Raw genomic sequence first — 18,085 nt, 5'->3', positions numbered from 1 at the left:
TCCGTGATGGGCAGTCTACTGATGAGCAGTTGCAAAAGTGGAGAGCTAGAGATGAAGCCAAGGGCTGGAATTCATATTCTGTGAGAGATGGTTTAGTCCGTTATCGAGACCGTCTATGGGTTCCTAGTGACGATTCTTTGAGAGACCTTATTATGAAGGAAGCCCATGACACACCATATTCCATTCACCCGGGCAGTACAAAGGTGTATAGGGATTTACAGTTGTTGTATTGGTGGCCAGGCATGAAGAGAGACATTTTGAGATATGTATCCGAGTGCTTGACTTGTCAGCAAGTCAAGGCAGAGCATCAGCGACCAGCAGGAAAATTGAAGCCACTCCCTGTCCCCGAGTGGAAATGGGAGAACATCACTATGGACTTCGTTGTGGGATTGCCTAAGACTGCTAAAGGATCAAATGCCATTTGGGTGATAGTTGATCGTCTTACGAAATCAGCGCATTTTCTGCCTATTAAGACGACATTCACCATGGTTCAGTATGCTGACTTGTATATTCGGGAGATAGTTCGTCTGCATGGGATACCAGTGTCTATTGTTTCTGACAGAGACGATTCACTTCATCCTTTTGGAAGAGTCTGCATGCAGCAATGGGGACCAAGTTGTTATTCAGTACAACATTCCACCCTCAAAACGATGGTCAGTCAGAAAGAGTTATACAGATTTTGGAAGATCTACTGCGAGCATGTGTTATTGATTTCCAAGGCAGTTGGGAACCAAAGTTACCTCTAGTGGAGTTCAACTACAATAATAGTTTCCAATCATCAATCGGGATGGCTCCTTTTGAGGCACTCTATGGAAGAAAATGTAAATCTCCTATTCATTGGGACGAGGTTGGGGAAAGAAGGGATATTGGTCCAGATGTGAATGAAGAGACAGCTGAGCTTGTGGTAAAAATTCGTGATAGAATGAAGACTGCACAAAGCCGACAGAAGAGTTATGCGGACAAAAGGCGAAGGGACTTAGAGTTTGCAGTGGGTGACCACGTGTTTGTGAAAATAGCACCTCTGAAGGGTGTTATGCGCTTTGGCAAGAAAGGCAAGCTTAGTCCGAGATTTATTGGTCCGTTCGAGATTTTGGAGAGGATTGGGACACTAGCTTATAGAGAGGCATTGCCACCCGCACTTTCTGGAGTTCACAATCTGTTCCACGTTTCGATGCTACGAAAGTACATGTCTAACCCGTCACATGTACTTAATTATGAACCTCTTCAACTAACTCCACATATGACTTATGAGGAAAGACCCGTCCAGATTTTGGCTAGACAAGAAAGACGATTGCGTAATAAAGTCATTCCAATGGTCAAAGTCAAGTGGCTGAATCACTCGGAAGAGGAAGCTACTTGGGAAACCAAGAGAGACTTGAAGAGTCGCTACCCAGATCTATTCGGTAAGTTCTAATTTCTATGACGAAATTTTATTTAAGGGGGGGAGGAATTGTAAGGTCAAAAATTAAGACGACGTAATCCAACTGCATGCGAATCTAGGAAATTATGAAAAATGAGTAATTAATTGATTATGTGACATATTTGGTTATATGCTAAATGAGATTTGATCATGCTTAAAATGGTATTTTTAGAAATATTCAAGTGACGATCGAGGGACGGGGACCGAGGGCTGAAAATGTAAAAAGTTTTATTTATTAATTATTTTTAATTATTTAAATTACGGTCGATGATTTTAAGTATTTTTGTAAATATAGGGTTTTGAGGTGATTTTATACGCCGGGATGTAAATTTTATCGGTGTTGGTTTTTCAACTAAAATGCGAGCTTTTTAGTGACCCGGCTATTAAATTCACATTTTTAATTAAAGAAAACTTTGTTATTATTTTAATTAATCCTAAATAGACTAATGGGCCTAATTTAATGGCTTATTAGGCCTAAAGTCTAGATTAGGGATTAATTAGTATTTAAAGTGTAAATTAATGGCAAAACCTAGCCTACCTCACAATTAAAAAAAAAATCGGCCACTCTCTCCAATATTCGGAAAAACACTCCACGGCGGCACACCACACACACACCTGACGGCTGCACCTTTTGGGAAGGGTTTTTCGATAGTTTAGCATCAAGCCAAGCTTTTGTGGCGTCCCGTTCTTCGTCGTCAACGTATATTCGAGTTTACTATACGCAAAGGCACACCATAATCTCCTTTTCTCATCCATCATATCATAATATTGTTTTAATATTTGCATGTGTGAAGAATACGAATTTCCTTTGCAAAATTTCAGTTTATGGCATGTGCATGAATAAACTCACGTTTCTATGATTCAAATTCGTGTTTTTATTGTAAGGGGCTGCCATGATGTTAAGACTTGATCAAGTGATGTTTTACACGTGGGTAAAGGGTTCTAGACACAGCCGAACACCACCAAAACAAGGAAACAAAGAAAACGAAGGAGAACCGATAATTTTTGATGTCAAAGTCTTGGGTGATCGGGTTCCATGAAAAAGGGATTTGGATTGGCCGTGGCTTGGGCCAGGGCTCGGATAGAGTCGGTTAGGGGTCAGGGCTAGAGTCCTAACCAAGCTAGGACTCGAGTTAGAGGCTGGGGAAGATTCCTAGCCTTGCTAGGACTCCACCCGAGAACCCTGCTGTGGGGCCCCGGGTCCGATATCTAATACTAATAATTTTAAATGTATCAAACCAAACGATTTAATAAAATACATAATTTCTTGTTCGCAAACTGACATAAAACATCGTAAGAATAATTTAAATGTCTCAAATGTTTGAAATAAAATTTTTAACATGCCAAACTAAAGTAGTGAACCAAAGAAATTCAAACATCATCACATAGCTCCTAAGACCCGAGAATCCCACTCTAACTCGTATCTCCTCGCCTGGAGCTGGACTCTGGCATCCCAAGCCTCGCCTCACCTACCGTCAAGCACATGAAAACAAGAGGTAGCCGACATGCCAGTGAGTATAAACCCAGTATGATACAATCAATAACATATGAGAATTAAAATTTTAAATATCTCATATACAATTCATAAAGATGCAATATAATGCAATGCATGATCAGAAACTGTGGGCTATCAATAAATCTCAAGATCAAGTGAATCATCTGGTCATAGGGTACCTGTAATGCCCGAGATTTTATGTCGTGTTAAATTACGATTATAGATTTTTAATCGAGACGATTATGAAAGGGCTAACCGAGACACAAAATGAGATCGCGTGTGAATTGATAATGTGCCAAGACAGTAGTATTGGCGCACAGGCGCGATGATATGCGCGCACATGCGCGAGGACTCCAGGAAGGGTGGCGCACATGCGCGGATTGAGCACGCGCACATACGCGCAGAGTCCAGAAGAGTTGGCGCACATGCGCCGAGTAAGTCGCGCACATGCGCGCAGCATCCAGAGGAGTTGGCGCACATGCGCCGAGGAATTCGCGCAAATGCGCGAGCCTGCCGAGGAGTGATGTGCGATGACCAGTAGGTCTCGCGCATATGCGCCGGTAGTGTCGCGCATATGCGCGAGACATGCAGAAGGAAAAATCGACATTTGGCGTTTTCATGTACGTTGGTATATATATATATATATATACATGCAAACCGTACTCAGAAGAAAGAAAATCGAAAATAGAGAGAAACTTTTGATCTTTGAATTTAGAATTCGATTTGTGAGAAATCCGTCCGTTAGAATTAAAATCCGACTTCGGTACCGTGCTCCTAGCAACGCAGACTACAACTGGACGTAAGTTTTACTACGTTTTGACATGTTTTGAAATTATGATGTTGTTAGAATTGAGTACACGTCATATATGTTGTTCTTGACATGTTAGACAGCGTAGAATCGAAGTCAGATTAAGAAACGGACTGAATATGGAATTGTTATGAATTTCAGATGAAATTGACTAGAATTGATATCAGATTGGTACAGTGGTTAATTGTAAATGATTGGAATGGATATAGACTGATATAATATTATCAGTATCGCGAGATTATACTGTTGTACCGTCAGAATGTGATTAAACAGAGATGTTGTGATTTGATTAGAATATTGATACATAATATTGATATTGTCATTGCCAGATTGAACAGTGACAGACTTCGATTGTATCAGATCGACAGCAAGAAAGGTATAAATTAATGTTGAGTTGGGATTGCACAACTCAAGTTAAGTTTGACTTGAGTTTCCCTAAATCACATACTTTACTTTATTGCATTGATATTTGCAAATTATCAGATTGATATGTGCATGTATTGACTTAGAACAGGGTCAGAGTCCGAGTCTAGGGCTGACAGCCTAGCTAGGGCAGAACCGCCGAGTCTTTCTCAGAACCGATAAGACTCTAGACTTACGGTGTATCGAAGAGCTTTAGATGTAGATCGACTTCTATCTCAGACACTCGATACAGAATACCAAAGTCTAAATTAGATTGGGATCCCTAGATTTGAGATAAGATAAGATTAGATCACGAGTCATTAATTCTTGTAATCAGATTAGATACATGTTTTGATATTCGTTTATGCTTTTATATATGTTCTATATGATTGCATTTAATACATTGTTTATACTGGGATATTTATATCTCACCGGAGTTATCCGGCTGTTGTCTTGTTTGTATGTGTGCATGACAACAGGTGGGACAGGTACAGGGTCACAGAGATGAAGACAGACTGAGATTAGAGTGGTGATACCGGACTTGGACTAGAGCTAGGGTTTGAACACTTGATAGTAGTGGTTGAACCTGAGTATGTATGATTGTATATTTTATCAGATTTATACTTTTATACTGATATGTATAGGAGTTTGATTCCATTACCTTCCGCATTTTAAAAAAAAAATTTAGACCCTGTTTATTATAATTGATTAATTAGTCCCAATCACGATTAAAGAAGATGATTAGCGTCCGGGTCCCCACAACAGGTGGTATTAGAGCGATAGATCCTTTAGATTAAGATAGAAGAGGCTAGTGAGCGGGGTAGATTGAGGTTTTCTTTCCTGCTTTTGAATGCTAGCATGTCTTACTGCTTTATTACATGTTACTTGTTATCTGATTGGATATAGTAATATGTTTTATTGAGATTGGATCAGTATTGATTCTAGATCAGCAGTAAGATGATCAGAGGAGGATTGAAACAGAATTGTGGTATCTGTTACTAATCTATTTGATTATTAGATATGCCTCCGAGACGAGTACCAGAACAGGGAAGTACATCCAATCCTCCAATGGATGTCACACCGACTCCAATGGAAACGTTACTGAAACGATTTCAGTCATTTCATCCGCCGACTTTGAAAGGAACAGAGAATGCTGTGGAATGCGAGAGTTGGCTCGATGATATAAAGATGTTGTTCGAATCCTTGGAGTATACAGATGAGAAGAGGGTGAAATTAATTGGACATCAGCTGCACGATGTTGCCAAAGACTGGTGGATCACAAGAAAGAGAGCCATGGAGCATAGAGGTACGATGATTACCTGGAATATATTTAGAACTGAATTCTATCAACGATTCTTTCCAGTGTCGTACCGGAAGGATAAGGGGGTGGAATTTGCCAATCTAAAGCAAGGACCGATGAACATAGAAGAATACGTGTCCAAGTTCTCCTCCTTGCTGAAATTCGCTCCACATGTGGCTGACAGCGAAGAAGCTACTGCTGATCAGTTCATCAATGGCCTGAACCCCGACATTTTCACATTGGTGAACACAGGACGACCGGATAATTTTACTGATGCCCTGAACAGAGCCAAGGGAGCAGAAGCCGGTCTGATGAGACAGAAAGGGGCTTCATTTGTGCCTCCAGAATCGAGACCACAGCAACCACCTCCCAGATTCGAGGGTAGCAGCAGTAGTGGAGGAAAGAAAGAATTTTTGAAAGCCAGAGGAAAGCAATTCAAGAAATCGGGGAGTAGTTCTTCCAGCTCCGGTGGTTCCAGACTGAGCCAGAGTTACACTGGAGTTTATTGCAAGATTTGCGGAGGAAGACATGCTACTGAGCAATGCCAGGGAGTGACTGGTAGTTGCAATGTCTGTAAACAGCCGGGACACTTTGCTAAAGTGTGTCTCCAGAGAGGTTCCCAAGAGCTCAGGGGGCTGAGTCATGAGGATCAGCAGCACAGACTGAGAGACGATCAGCTGCTGTTCACACATTCCAGCCAGCGCCAGCTCAGTCACAGCAGAGGCCAGGAGGAAGCCAGACAGTTGGGCAGCCTCCGAGACAGCAGGCCAGAGTATTCACTTTGACAGAGGAGCAGGCCCAGGAAGCACCAGATGACGTTGTGGCAGGTAACTGTTCTTTATGTGGTTACTCTGCTTACGTACTGATTGATACCTAGTGCTTCACACACATTTATTTCTGAACGATTTGCATTAAGTCATACTTGCATGTAGAGTCTTTAGCTACTGTAGTGTCTGTTTCTTCTCCATTGGGGATGGGTTTGATATCCGTGAATTCGGTTAATCATTGTGTACTACAGTATGACGGGCATGAGATTGAGTTAGATTGCATTGTACTTGGGTTGTCTGACTTTGATTGTATTATCGGTGTTGATATGCTAACCAAGTACAGAGCGATAGTTGATTGTTTCCACAAGATAGTGAGATTCAGACCAGATATGGCTGAAGAGTGGAATTTTACGGTAAGGGTTCTAGATCGAGAATTCCTTTAGTATCTGTATTATCTATGACTCGATTGTTACAGAAAGGAGCAGAAGGGTTCCTTGTATATTCAGTAGATTTACTGAAGTCGAGTCCAGCATTGGCAGATCTGCCAGTGGTACGAGAGTTTGCTGATGTCTTCCCAGATGAGATCCTGGGATTACCTCCAGTTAGAGAGATAGACTTCAGCATTGAACTGATGCCAGGTACAGTACCGATTTCTAGAGCTCCGTACAGAATGGCACCAGTTGAACTGAAAGAATTGAAAGACCAGCTGGAAGACTTACTGGCCAAGGGGTACATCAGACCAAGTGTGTCTCCTTGGGGAGCTCCAGTACTATTCGTAAGAAAGAAAGATGGTTCGATGAGACTCTGCATCGACTATCGGCAACTGAACAAGGCAACGATAAAGAATAAATATCCTTTGCCTCGCATAGATGATTTATTCGATCAGTTGCAGGGTTCTTCAGTATATTCCAAGATTGATTTAAGATCGGGATATCATCAGCTGAGAGTCAGAGATTCTGATATCTCAAAAACAGCATTCAGAACCAGGTACGGACACTATGAATTTATTGTCATGCCATTTGGTCTGACGAATGCTCCAGCTGTATTCATGGGATTGATGAACCGTGTGTTCCAGAAATATCTCGATGATTTTGTGATTATTTTCATCGATGATATTTTGATTTATTCAAAGAATATGAGTGAGCATGCTGAGCATCTAAGAACTGTGTTGCGAATTCTAAGGACTGAGAAGTTATATGCTAAACTGTCGAAATGTGAGTTTTGGCTAAGACAGGTAGTATTTTTGGGTCATATTATATCTGGAGATGGTATATCAGTTGATCCCAGTAAAGTGGAAGCCGTGATTTCTTGGCCAAGACCGACATCAGTGCCTGAAATTCGCAGTTTCATGGGTTTAGCAGGATATTACCGTCGTTTCATTAAAGATTTCTCGAGTATAGCTAAACCAATTACTCAGCTGACTCAGAAGAATGCTCCATTTGTTTGGTCTGAAGAGTGTGAGACCAGTTTTCTGGAGTTGAAGAAGAGGTTGACCAGTGCACCGGTGTTGACTATTCCCTCCGGTACTGGTGATTTTGTGGTTTATTGCGACGCTTCTCACAGAGGGTTGGGATGTGTGCTGATGCAATGAGGGCATGTTATTGCTTATGCCTCGAGACAGCTTAAACCACATGAGACCCGTTATCCAATTCATGATCTAGAATTGGCAGCCATTGTCTTTGCATTAAAAATATGGCGACATTACCTTTACGGTGAAAAGTTTGAGATATATTCTGATCATAAGAGTTTGAAATATCTGTTTTCACAATCTGAATTGAATATGAGACAACGAAGATGGCTTGATTTGCTTAAAGATTTTGATTGTGAAATTAAATACTATCCAGGAAAGTCTAATGCAGCAGCTGATGCACTGAGTCGAAAGGTATGTTCTTTATCCTTATCGACGATTGGTGTTTCAAATTTGATAGAAGACTGCTGTTTGTCTGGATTAGAATTTGAAACAGATTATAGACCGTTGAGACTTTATACGGTGCAAGTAGAACCAGAGCTGATTAGGAGAATTAAGGCAGCTCAGCGAGGTGATCAGAATGTACAGAAATCAGTATCCATGGTTAGAACAGGACATCGATCAGAATATCAGGTACGTGACAACGTCTTGTATGTGAATAATCGTCTAGTTGTGCCGAATATTTCAGAATTGAGACGACAGATATTGTCAGAAGCGCACAACAGTCGATTCAGTATTCACCCTGGTGGCAGAAAAATGTATAACGATTTGAAAGGACAGTTCTGGTGGAAACAAATGAAAACTGACATCGCCGAATTTGTTTCCAAATGTCTGAATTGCCAGCAGGTGAAGGCAGAAAGAAAGAAACCAGGAGGATTATTACAGAGTTTGTCCATTCCTGAATGGAAATGGGATCATATTTCCATGGATTTTGTGACACAGTTGCCACGTTCCTCCAAAGATTGTGATGCGATTTGGGTCGTGATTGACAGATTGACCAAATCCGCATGTTTTATTCCGTACAAGATGACGTACAGATTTGATCAGATGGCAGAGATCTATGTCAAAGAAGTTGTCAGATTGCATGGAGTGCCGAAGTCGATTGTATCAGATCGTGATCCTCGATTTACTTCGCACTTCTGGCAGAGTTTGCAGCAAGCTCTCGGTACGAAGTTACATCTGAGTACCGCATATCATCCACAGACCGACGGACAATCAGAGCGGGCTATCCAGACATTGGAAGATATGCTGAGAGCAGTAGTGCTAGATTTTGGCACTAATTGGCAAGATGCATTGCCGCTTTGTGAGTTTTCGTACAACAACAGCTATCAGACGAGTATTGAGATGGCACCATTTGAAGCGTTGTACGGAAAGAAATGCAGATCCCTGCTTTATTGGGATGATATCTCTGAAGTTCCTGAGATTGGACCAGATATGATCAGAGATATGACAGAAAAAGTGAAGCTAATTCGAAAGAAAATGAAGGCAGCACAAGACAGACAGGCCAAATACGCCAATGTTCGACGTAGACCGTTGGTATTTGAGGTAGGAGACCGAGTATTTTTGAAGATTTCACCTTTCAGAGGAGTTGTCAGATTTGGCAAGAAAGGGAAACTGTCTCCACGATACATTGGGCCTTATGAGATTCTCGAGAAGATAGGAGATCGTGCTTATCGACTCGTTTTACCGCCTTCATTATCTGGGATACATGATGTCTTTCATGTATCGTTATTAAGGAAGTATCTTCCTGATGCTTCACATGCTATACAACCAGATGAGGCCGAGCTTGATGAATCATTGAGCTATGTTGAAAAACCGATTCAGATTATTGATCGCAAAGAAAAACAGCTCAGAACAAAAATAATTCCACTTGTGAAAGTGCAATGGACTCGTCATGGTGTAGAAGAAGCAACCTGGGAAACAGAATCAGATATGAGACAAGAGTTCCCAGAGTTATTTCGATGATGTAAACTTCTTATACAGTTTTGTATATATACTCCTTGTTGATACGAATGAAATGCCTATGATTTCGAGGACGAAATCGTATCTTAGGGGGGGAGAAATGTAATGCCCGAGATTTTATGTCGTGTTAAATTACGATTATAGATTTTTAATCGAGACGATTATGAAAGGGCTAACCGAGACACAAAATGAGATCGCGTGTGAATTGATAATGTGCCAAGACAGTAGTAGTGGCGCACAGGCGCGATGATATGCGCGCACATGCGCGAGGACTCCAGGAAGGGTGGCGCACATGCGCGGATTGAGCACGCGCACATGCGCGCAGAGTCCAGAAGAGTTGGCGCACATGCGCCGAGTAAGTCGCGCACATGCGCGCAGCATCCAGAGGAGTTGGCGCACATGCGCCGAGGAATTCGCGCACATGCGCGAGCCTGCCGAGGAGTGATGTGCGATGACCAGTAGGTCTCGCGTATATGCGCCGGTAGTGTCGCGCATATGCGCGAGACATGCAGAAGGAAAAATCGACATTTGGCGTTTTCATGTACGTTGGTATATATATATATATATATATATACATGCAAACCGTACTCAGAAGAAAGAAAATCGAAAATAGAGAGAAACTTTTGATCTTTGAATTTAGAATTCGATTTGTGAGAAATCCGTCCGTTAGAATTTAAAACCGACTTCGGTACCGTGCTCCTAGCAACGCAGACTACAACTGGACGTAAGTTTTACTACATTTTGACATGTTTTGAAATTATGATGTTGTTAGAATTGAGTACACGTCATATATGTTGTTCTTGACATGTTAGACAGCGTAGAATCGAAGTCAGATTAAGAAACGGACTGAATATGGAATTGTTATGAATTTCAGAATGAAATTGACTAGAATTGATATCAGATTGGTACAGTGGTTAATTGTAAATGATTGGAATGGATATAGACTGATATAATATTATCAGTATCGCGAGATTGTACTGTTGTACCGTCAGAATGTGATTAAACAGAGATGTTGTGATTTGATTAGAATACTGATACATAATATTGATATTGTCATTGCCAGATTGAACAGTGACAGACTTCGATTGTATCAGATCGACAGCAAGAAAGGTATAAATTAATGTTGAGTTGGGATTGCACAACTCAAGTTAAGTTTGACTTGAGTTTCCCTAAATCACATACTTTACTTTATTGCATTGATATTTGCAGATTATCAGATTGATATGTGCATGTATTGAATTAGAACAGGGTCAGAGTCCGAGTCTAGGGCTGACAGCCTAGCTAGGGCAGAACCGCCGAGTCTTTCTCAGAATCGATAAGACTCTAGACTTACGGTGTATCGAAGAGCTTTAGATGTAGATCGACTTCTATCTCAGACACTCGATACAGAATACCAAAGTCTAAATTAGATTGGGATCCCTAGATTTGAGATAAGATAAGATTAGATCACGAGTCATTAATTCTTGTAATCAGATTAGATACATGTTTTGATATTCGTTTATGCTTTTATATATGTTCTATATGATTGCATTTAATACATTGTTTATACTGGGATATTTATATCTCACCGGAGTTATCCGGCTGTTGTCTTGTTTGTATGTGTGCATGACAACAGGTGGGACAGGTACAGGGTCACAGAGATGAAGACAGACTGAGATTAGAGTGGTGATACCGGACTTGGACTAGAGCTAGGGTTTGAACACTTGATAGTAGTGGTTGAACCTGAGTACGTATGATTGTATATTTTATCAGATTTATACTTTTATACTGATATGTATAGCAGTTTGATTCCATTACCTTCCGCATTTAAAAAAAAAATTTAGACCCTATTTATTATAATTGATTAATTAGTCCCAATCACGATTAAAAAAGATGATTAGCGTCCGAGTCCCCACAGTACACAATGGAAGAGAATCCACCAACAACATCCACCGACTCATCCGGTCGAGGTGGTGTGTTGTGTTCTACAATCCCAAGACTATGGTGCGCCTATAGAGAGTGTTCAGGCCATAGCAGCGACCTCCGCATACACTATGCCAACTCAACTATAGCCCCATACGTCCAACAAATCAATATATCAAGGCGACCTCCGCCATATCAAATCTGAATCAAAAAGTGGCTCAATATGCAATGTAATGATGCAAATCAATAATCATCATTTCAATATCATAATCAACTCATCTCAATACAACAATCATCATCAAATCACCAATAGTTCATCGAGCCATAGAGTTTTCAATTTAAAATAAAAATGATACTTTTACCTCGTAAGTTACCGACCGTAACATACCTTTCGAATATTACCAACAAAAGATCAAAATATATTGTTGAGAAGTCTTGAACCCTTGCAGTCTACTCGATTCGCTATCAACCAACTTAGAGTAAATAATCTTGAGCCAACCCAAGTCAATACTTCAATCAAATCTTCAATACATAAATCAAGAATTCAAATTACTTATCAATACATAGCACTTTTCGTACAAAATTCATAATTAATTCAATACGGCTTCAAATCAAGATCCGTAGATTTCTTAATCATAATACTCAATAAAAACATTCATTGGATCATTTCATCAAACACATGGAATGTGTGCTAAAAGGTTAGCTCCTCTTCAATTCCATTTTAAATTCAAACCAACACAATCACAACATCTCCAACATCTCTATATCTCAAATATCAATTCAAATATCAATTCTAAACTTCAACCCATTTCCAAACTTTAACAAAAATCGGAAAAACTTACATCCTTGACAAGCCCGTGATGAGAGGATCACAAATCTAACTTCATTTCATAATTTCCTTCAACAAATCTCCCAATAATTGAAGAAGAAATTATAAGATGGAAGGAAGGAGAGAACCCTAGCTTCTAAACCAATGGAGAGAAAAGAATGAGAAGGAAAATAAGAAGAAAGAGCATCCCACTCGATTTTATGCCTTCCCAAACACCAAAACACGCTTTTTCAATTTGCTGGCCGCTAGGGCGAACCTCTTTTTCCGCTCGGGCGCGTAACTCTCGGCCAGAACACCAAAATTTTCGAACATGGCTCGCTAGGGCGGACATAAATTCCCGCTAGGGCGAGCACACTGCGCACAGGCACTACAAAGATCGCTTCCGAAACGCCTTTTCCCTTCAGAATTAGGAAAAGTGGTAAACTACAAAGTTGTAGCCCTGTGTCTTTGCTTTCATCTCCCAAAATTTCAGCTCATTTGGAGGTCTGAATAAAAAGTTATGCCAATTCTCCCAACATGTGTCATTGTAGGAACGACGGTACGCACGACACACTTCGGGGCGCTTTTGGCTCATCTTCCCCAATGATTTTAACAAAACTCAAAACTGGAAAGTTATAGCTTTATGTCTTATCTTTCTAATGTAAAAGGCCTCACATCAATTGGATCAATATACAAAACATTATGCTAAAAACCACAACTACTGCCACATTTTTCATACCGTTTTTGCACGTCCATTACCTATTTAGCTCAAATTCAACCTTTGATTCTACCCACCCATTATCTATTCCATTCTATAACATCATTATCATTCATACCATAATGTAAAGCCAAGAACCATCCCAACTACTGTCATATTATATCAAAATTCGGGCATTACAATTCCTCCACTCTAAAAATAGATTTCGTCCTCGAAATCAATGATCTCTTTCAAGTCTAACATATAATAATCAATACTGAAATTAAAACCGAGAATAGAAGCGTACTTCATTTGAATAACTCTGGATATTTATGTCTCATTTTATCTTCTAATTCCCAAGTTGCCTCTTCGACACCATGTCTGTTCCACTGTACTTTAATCAACGGTATCAATTTATTTCTGAGTTGTTTATCTTTTCTGTCTAGAATCTGAATCGGTCTCTCAATGTAGCTCAAAGTCTGATCTAACTCAACCTCATCGGGTGGAAGTACATGAGAAGGATCTGGATGATATTTCCTCAACATAGACACATGAAAAACATCATGAACACCTGATAATGCAGAAGGAAGAGCTAATCTATAAGCCAAATCACCAACACGTTCCAAAATCTCATACGGACCTATGAATCTCGGTGATAATTTACCATTCTTTCCAAATCTAATTGTACCACGGAAAGGAGTATTTTTAGAAAAACTCTGTCACCCTTCTCAAAAATCAACGGCCGTCTCCTGATGTTCGCATACTTAGCCTGCCTATCCTGAGCAGCTCTCATACGACTCTGAATCAATTTCACTTTCTTTGTCATATCTTTTATCATATCAGGTCCTACAATTGGTGCTTCAGATAAATCGTCCCAATACAGAGGAGATCGACACTTCCTGCCATATAATGCTTCAAATGGTGACATTCCAATGCTCACTTGATAACTATTGTTATAAGAAAACTCGACAAGTGGTAATGAATCCTGCCAACTAATACCAAAATCCATCACTACAGCTCTCAGCATATCCTCTAATGTCTGAATAGTACGTTCTGACTGTCCGTCTGTCTGAGGATGATATGCTGTACTCAAATGCAAACGAGTACCAAGGGCCTCTTGTAAACTCTGCCAAAAATGAGAAGAAAATCTGGGATCACGATCTGATACAATTGACTTAGGAACACCATGCAATCTCAAAACTTCTCTGATGTACAATCTGGCCATCTGATCATGCCAATACGTCATCTGATAAGGAATAAAACATGAAGACTTGGTTAATCTGTCAACGATAACCCAAATTGAATCACAACCCCTCGACGACCTCGACAATTTCGTGACAAAGTCCATGGTGATATGGTCCCACTTCCATTCTGAAACTTTAAGGCTATGCAAAAGACCTCCTGGTCGCTTTCTTTCTGCTTTCACTTGTTGGCAATTCAAACAATGAGATACAAGTTCTGCTATGTCAGATTTCATTCTTTTCCACCAAAATTGTTTCTTCAAGTCATTGTACATCTTTTTACTTCCAGGGTGTACACTGAACTTACTGCAATGAGCATCACGCAAAATCTGCATCCTCAACTCTGAAATATCAGGAACTACAATACGATCATTCACAAACAAAATACCCTCATTACTGACCTGAAATTCTGATTGATGTCCTGATTTGACAAGTTCAACTGATTTCTGAATGCTTTGATCTAACCTTTGTGCATCTTTAATTTTTACAAACAACTCGGGCACTGCCTGAATCATAAATACTCTTACAGGTTGAGTATTTACCACAAAATCCAAACCAGAAAGACAACATTCTTCTACTAGATCAGATACACTGCTAGTGATCAAAGACATATTACATACTTTTCTGCTCAAAGCATCGGCTGCTGCATTAGACTTTCCTGGATAATATTTTATTTCGCAATCATAATCTTTCAACAAATCTAACCAACGCCTCTGTCTCATGTTCAACTCTGCTTGTGAAAAGAGGTATTTCAAACTCTTATGATCAGTGAATATCTCAAATTTCTCACCATACAAGTAGTTTCGCCAAATCTTTAGCGCAAAAACCACTGCTGCTAGTTCCAAGTCATGCACTGGGTATCTAGACTCATGTGGCTTCAACTATCTTGAAGCATAGGCAACAACACGACCATGTTGCATTAATACACAACCCAATCCTTGAAGTGAAGCATCAGTGTGCACTGTAAATCCTCCTACACCTGATGGAATAGTTAGAACTGGAGCACTGGTCAATCTCTTCTTAAGTTCAACAAAACTATTCTCACATGCCGATGACCAAATAAATGGTGCATTCTTTTGTGTCAGTTGGGTAATTGGCCTTGAAATCTGTGAGAATCCTTCAATAAATCTGCGATAATATCCTGCCAAACCCATAAAACTACGTACCTCAGGAGCTGATGTCGGTCTAGACCAATTGATGACTGCCTCAACTTTACTTGGATCAACTGATATACCTGCACTTGAAATCACATGTCCAAGGAAAACCACTCTATCCAACCAAAACTCGCATTTGGATAATTTAGCATACAACTTTTCAGTTCTCAAAATTTGCAAAACAGCTCTCAAGTGCTCGGCATACTCAGATTCAGATTTTGAATAAATAAGAATATCATCAATGAAGATCACAACAAATTGATCTATATACCGTTGAAACACACGGTTCATCAAATCCATAAATACCGCAGGTGCATTGGTCAACCCAAAAGGCATAACCAAAAATTCAAAATGCACATACCTGGTACGAAAAGCAAGTCTTAGGCACATCTGCCTCTCTAACTCTTAACTGATGATATCCAGATCTCAAATCAATCTTAGAATATACTGAAGAACCCTGCAACTGGTCAAAGAGATCATCAATCCTTGGCAAAGGATACTTATTCTTTATTGTGGATTTATTCAACTGTCTATAATCGACACAAAGCCTCATAGACCCATCTTTCTTCTTTACAAATAGAACCGGAGCACCCCAAGGTGAAACACTTGGTCTTATATATCCTTTAGCCAATAGATCCTCAAGTTGTTCCTTTAGTTCCTTCAGTTCAATTGGCGCCATCCTATAAGGAGCTCTAGAAATAGGCTGTGTACCTGGCATCAACTCAATGTTGAACTCAACCTCTCGGACTGGAGGAAATCCTGGAATCTCATCTGGAAATACATCTGAAAATTCACTAACAATTGGAATATCTGCCAATTTAGGTACTCACCTTGAAATATCAATCGCATAAACCAAGAAACATTCGGCTCCTTTCTGCAACAAACGAGTCATGGACAAAACAGATATCAAAGGAATCTTAGCTCGAGAACCCTTACCATAGAACGTCCAGTGATCTGTCATATCAGGTCTAAACTTAACAACCTTCTGAAAACAATCTACAGTAGCCCTGTATCTTGTCAACATGTCAATGCCAACTATGCAGTCAAAATCAGACATCTCCAATACAATACAATCAAGCTCAATAACATTATCCTCATAACGAAATTCACAACTATTTATCATTTCAGCTGACCTCATCACTTTGCCCAATGGAGTAGAAATAGATAATGTAGATGATAATGGCATAGATTGCAACGAATGCAATGTGACAAAGTGCTCAGCTATGAAAGTATGTGATGCACCAGTATCCATCAAAACATAAGCAGGATAACCTGAGAGAAAACAATTACCTGCAATGACATTATCTGGAGCATTATGTGCCTCATCCTCAGTGAGTGCAAAAACTCGAGCCTGTTGTCTAGGTGGTTGTCCTACCCTGTGGCTACCACTCTGTTTGTTCTGATCTGTCCGGTTTGATTGCTGATAAGAATGAACTGTAGGGGTCTGACGATTCTGGTGAGGTGTCTGTCTCGATGATCCCCCACTCTGAGATATTTCACTGCCACGATTAGGACACACTCAAGAATAGTGTCCCACCTGGTTACACAAGTGGCAAGCTCCTGAGATTCCTCTACACTGATCGGTATAATGTCTACCACCACACTGACCACAAGTCGGGGCTGAATAACCAGGACTCTGAACTGAACCAGACTGTCTCGATCCACTTGAACTCGAAAAATTACTGCCATGTCTCTTAAATTGCTTCCCTCTAGCCTTGAACTGCTCTCTAATGTTTCCACTGTTACCGCCACTATTACCTTGTCTGAACTGCTGTCTGAACTGTGGCTGTTGGGGTCGTTGCGAATACTGAAAACCTCTCTGCCTAATGATTCCAGTTTCAGCTCCCTTGGCTCGATCAAGAGCCTCAGCAAAAGTGTTAGGCCTTCCAGTATTAACCAGGGTAAAGATATCAGGATTAAGACCATTTATGAAGTGATCGGCCTTAGCTTCTTCATCGGATGCTACATGAGGAGCAAATCTCAGTAAATTCGAGAACTTAGCAACATAGTCCTCAATATTCAGATTTCCCTGCTTTAAATTTGCAAACTCGGCCCCCCTATCTTTCCTGTAAGAGGTAGGAAAGAAACGCTGATAAAATTCAGATTTAAAAATATCCCAGGTGACAATCGTACCTCGACCCTCTAAAGCTTCCTTTGTCATGATCCACCAACTCTTAGCAACATCCAATAACTGATGAACAACTAATTTGATTCTACGATCATCTGGATACTCAAGAGATTCAAATAACTGATCCATATTCTCCAACCAGTTCTCACACTCTAATGCATTCTCTGTACCCTTCATCATCGGTGGGTGCAAAGACTAAAATCTGGCTAACAGTATCTCCATCTGAGTCGGAGTTATATCCATCTGAGTATGAGTAGCACTACCCTGATCTTGTGCCACTGGTATGTCCTGTCTAGGTCTACCACGACCTCTACCTCGAGTAGCCATGTCTGATATAAAATAGATCAAACACATATAAAATCACAATATCATAATCATCTCAATCTTGTAACAATCATCTCTGGCTCTTGAGACTCAACAATCTCAAAAATCTCGAATAAAGCTCAACAATATAATATCTCAATTTAAATCATGTATTTCAAATCATAGCACAATGAAAATGCTAACAAATATATCACATGATCAAACAATTC

General features: G+C 40.2%; 2 protein-coding genes across 2 annotated transcripts; both read right to left on the bottom strand.

Annotated features, from left to right (window-relative positions):
- Positions 1–2,762: 2,762 nt before the first annotated feature.
- On the bottom strand, positions 2,763–17,877 carry LOC140811936 (uncharacterized). Its single transcript, XM_073170069.1, has 2 exons — positions 16,715–17,877; positions 2,763–2,889 (listed from the first exon to the last, which is right to left on the bottom strand). Exon 1 carries the CDS (start codon positions 17,730–17,732, stop codon positions 16,944–16,946), a length of 789 nt encoding a protein of 262 aa, XP_073026170.1. The 5' UTR covers positions 17,733–17,877; the 3' UTR covers positions 2,763–2,889; positions 16,715–16,943.
- Positions 16,013–16,933, bottom strand: LOC140811943 (uncharacterized). Its single transcript, XM_073170081.1, has 2 exons — positions 16,255–16,933; positions 16,013–16,183 (listed from the first exon to the last, which is right to left on the bottom strand). The coding sequence occupies exons 1-2, from the start codon at positions 16,674–16,676 to the stop codon at positions 16,159–16,161; spliced, it is 447 nt and encodes a 148-aa protein (XP_073026182.1). The 5' UTR covers positions 16,677–16,933; the 3' UTR covers positions 16,013–16,158.
- Positions 17,878–18,085: the final 208 nt, after the last annotated feature.

The sequence above is a fragment of the Primulina eburnea genome, chromosome 1, assembly GCF_022965805.1.
Source record: "Primulina eburnea isolate SZY01 chromosome 1, ASM2296580v1, whole genome shotgun sequence".
NCBI classification, from domain to species: domain Eukaryota; kingdom Viridiplantae; phylum Streptophyta; class Magnoliopsida; order Lamiales; family Gesneriaceae; genus Primulina; species Primulina eburnea.
The sequence above is the reverse complement of the archived record's forward strand: the minus strand, read 5'-3'. Positions and strand labels throughout refer to the sequence as shown.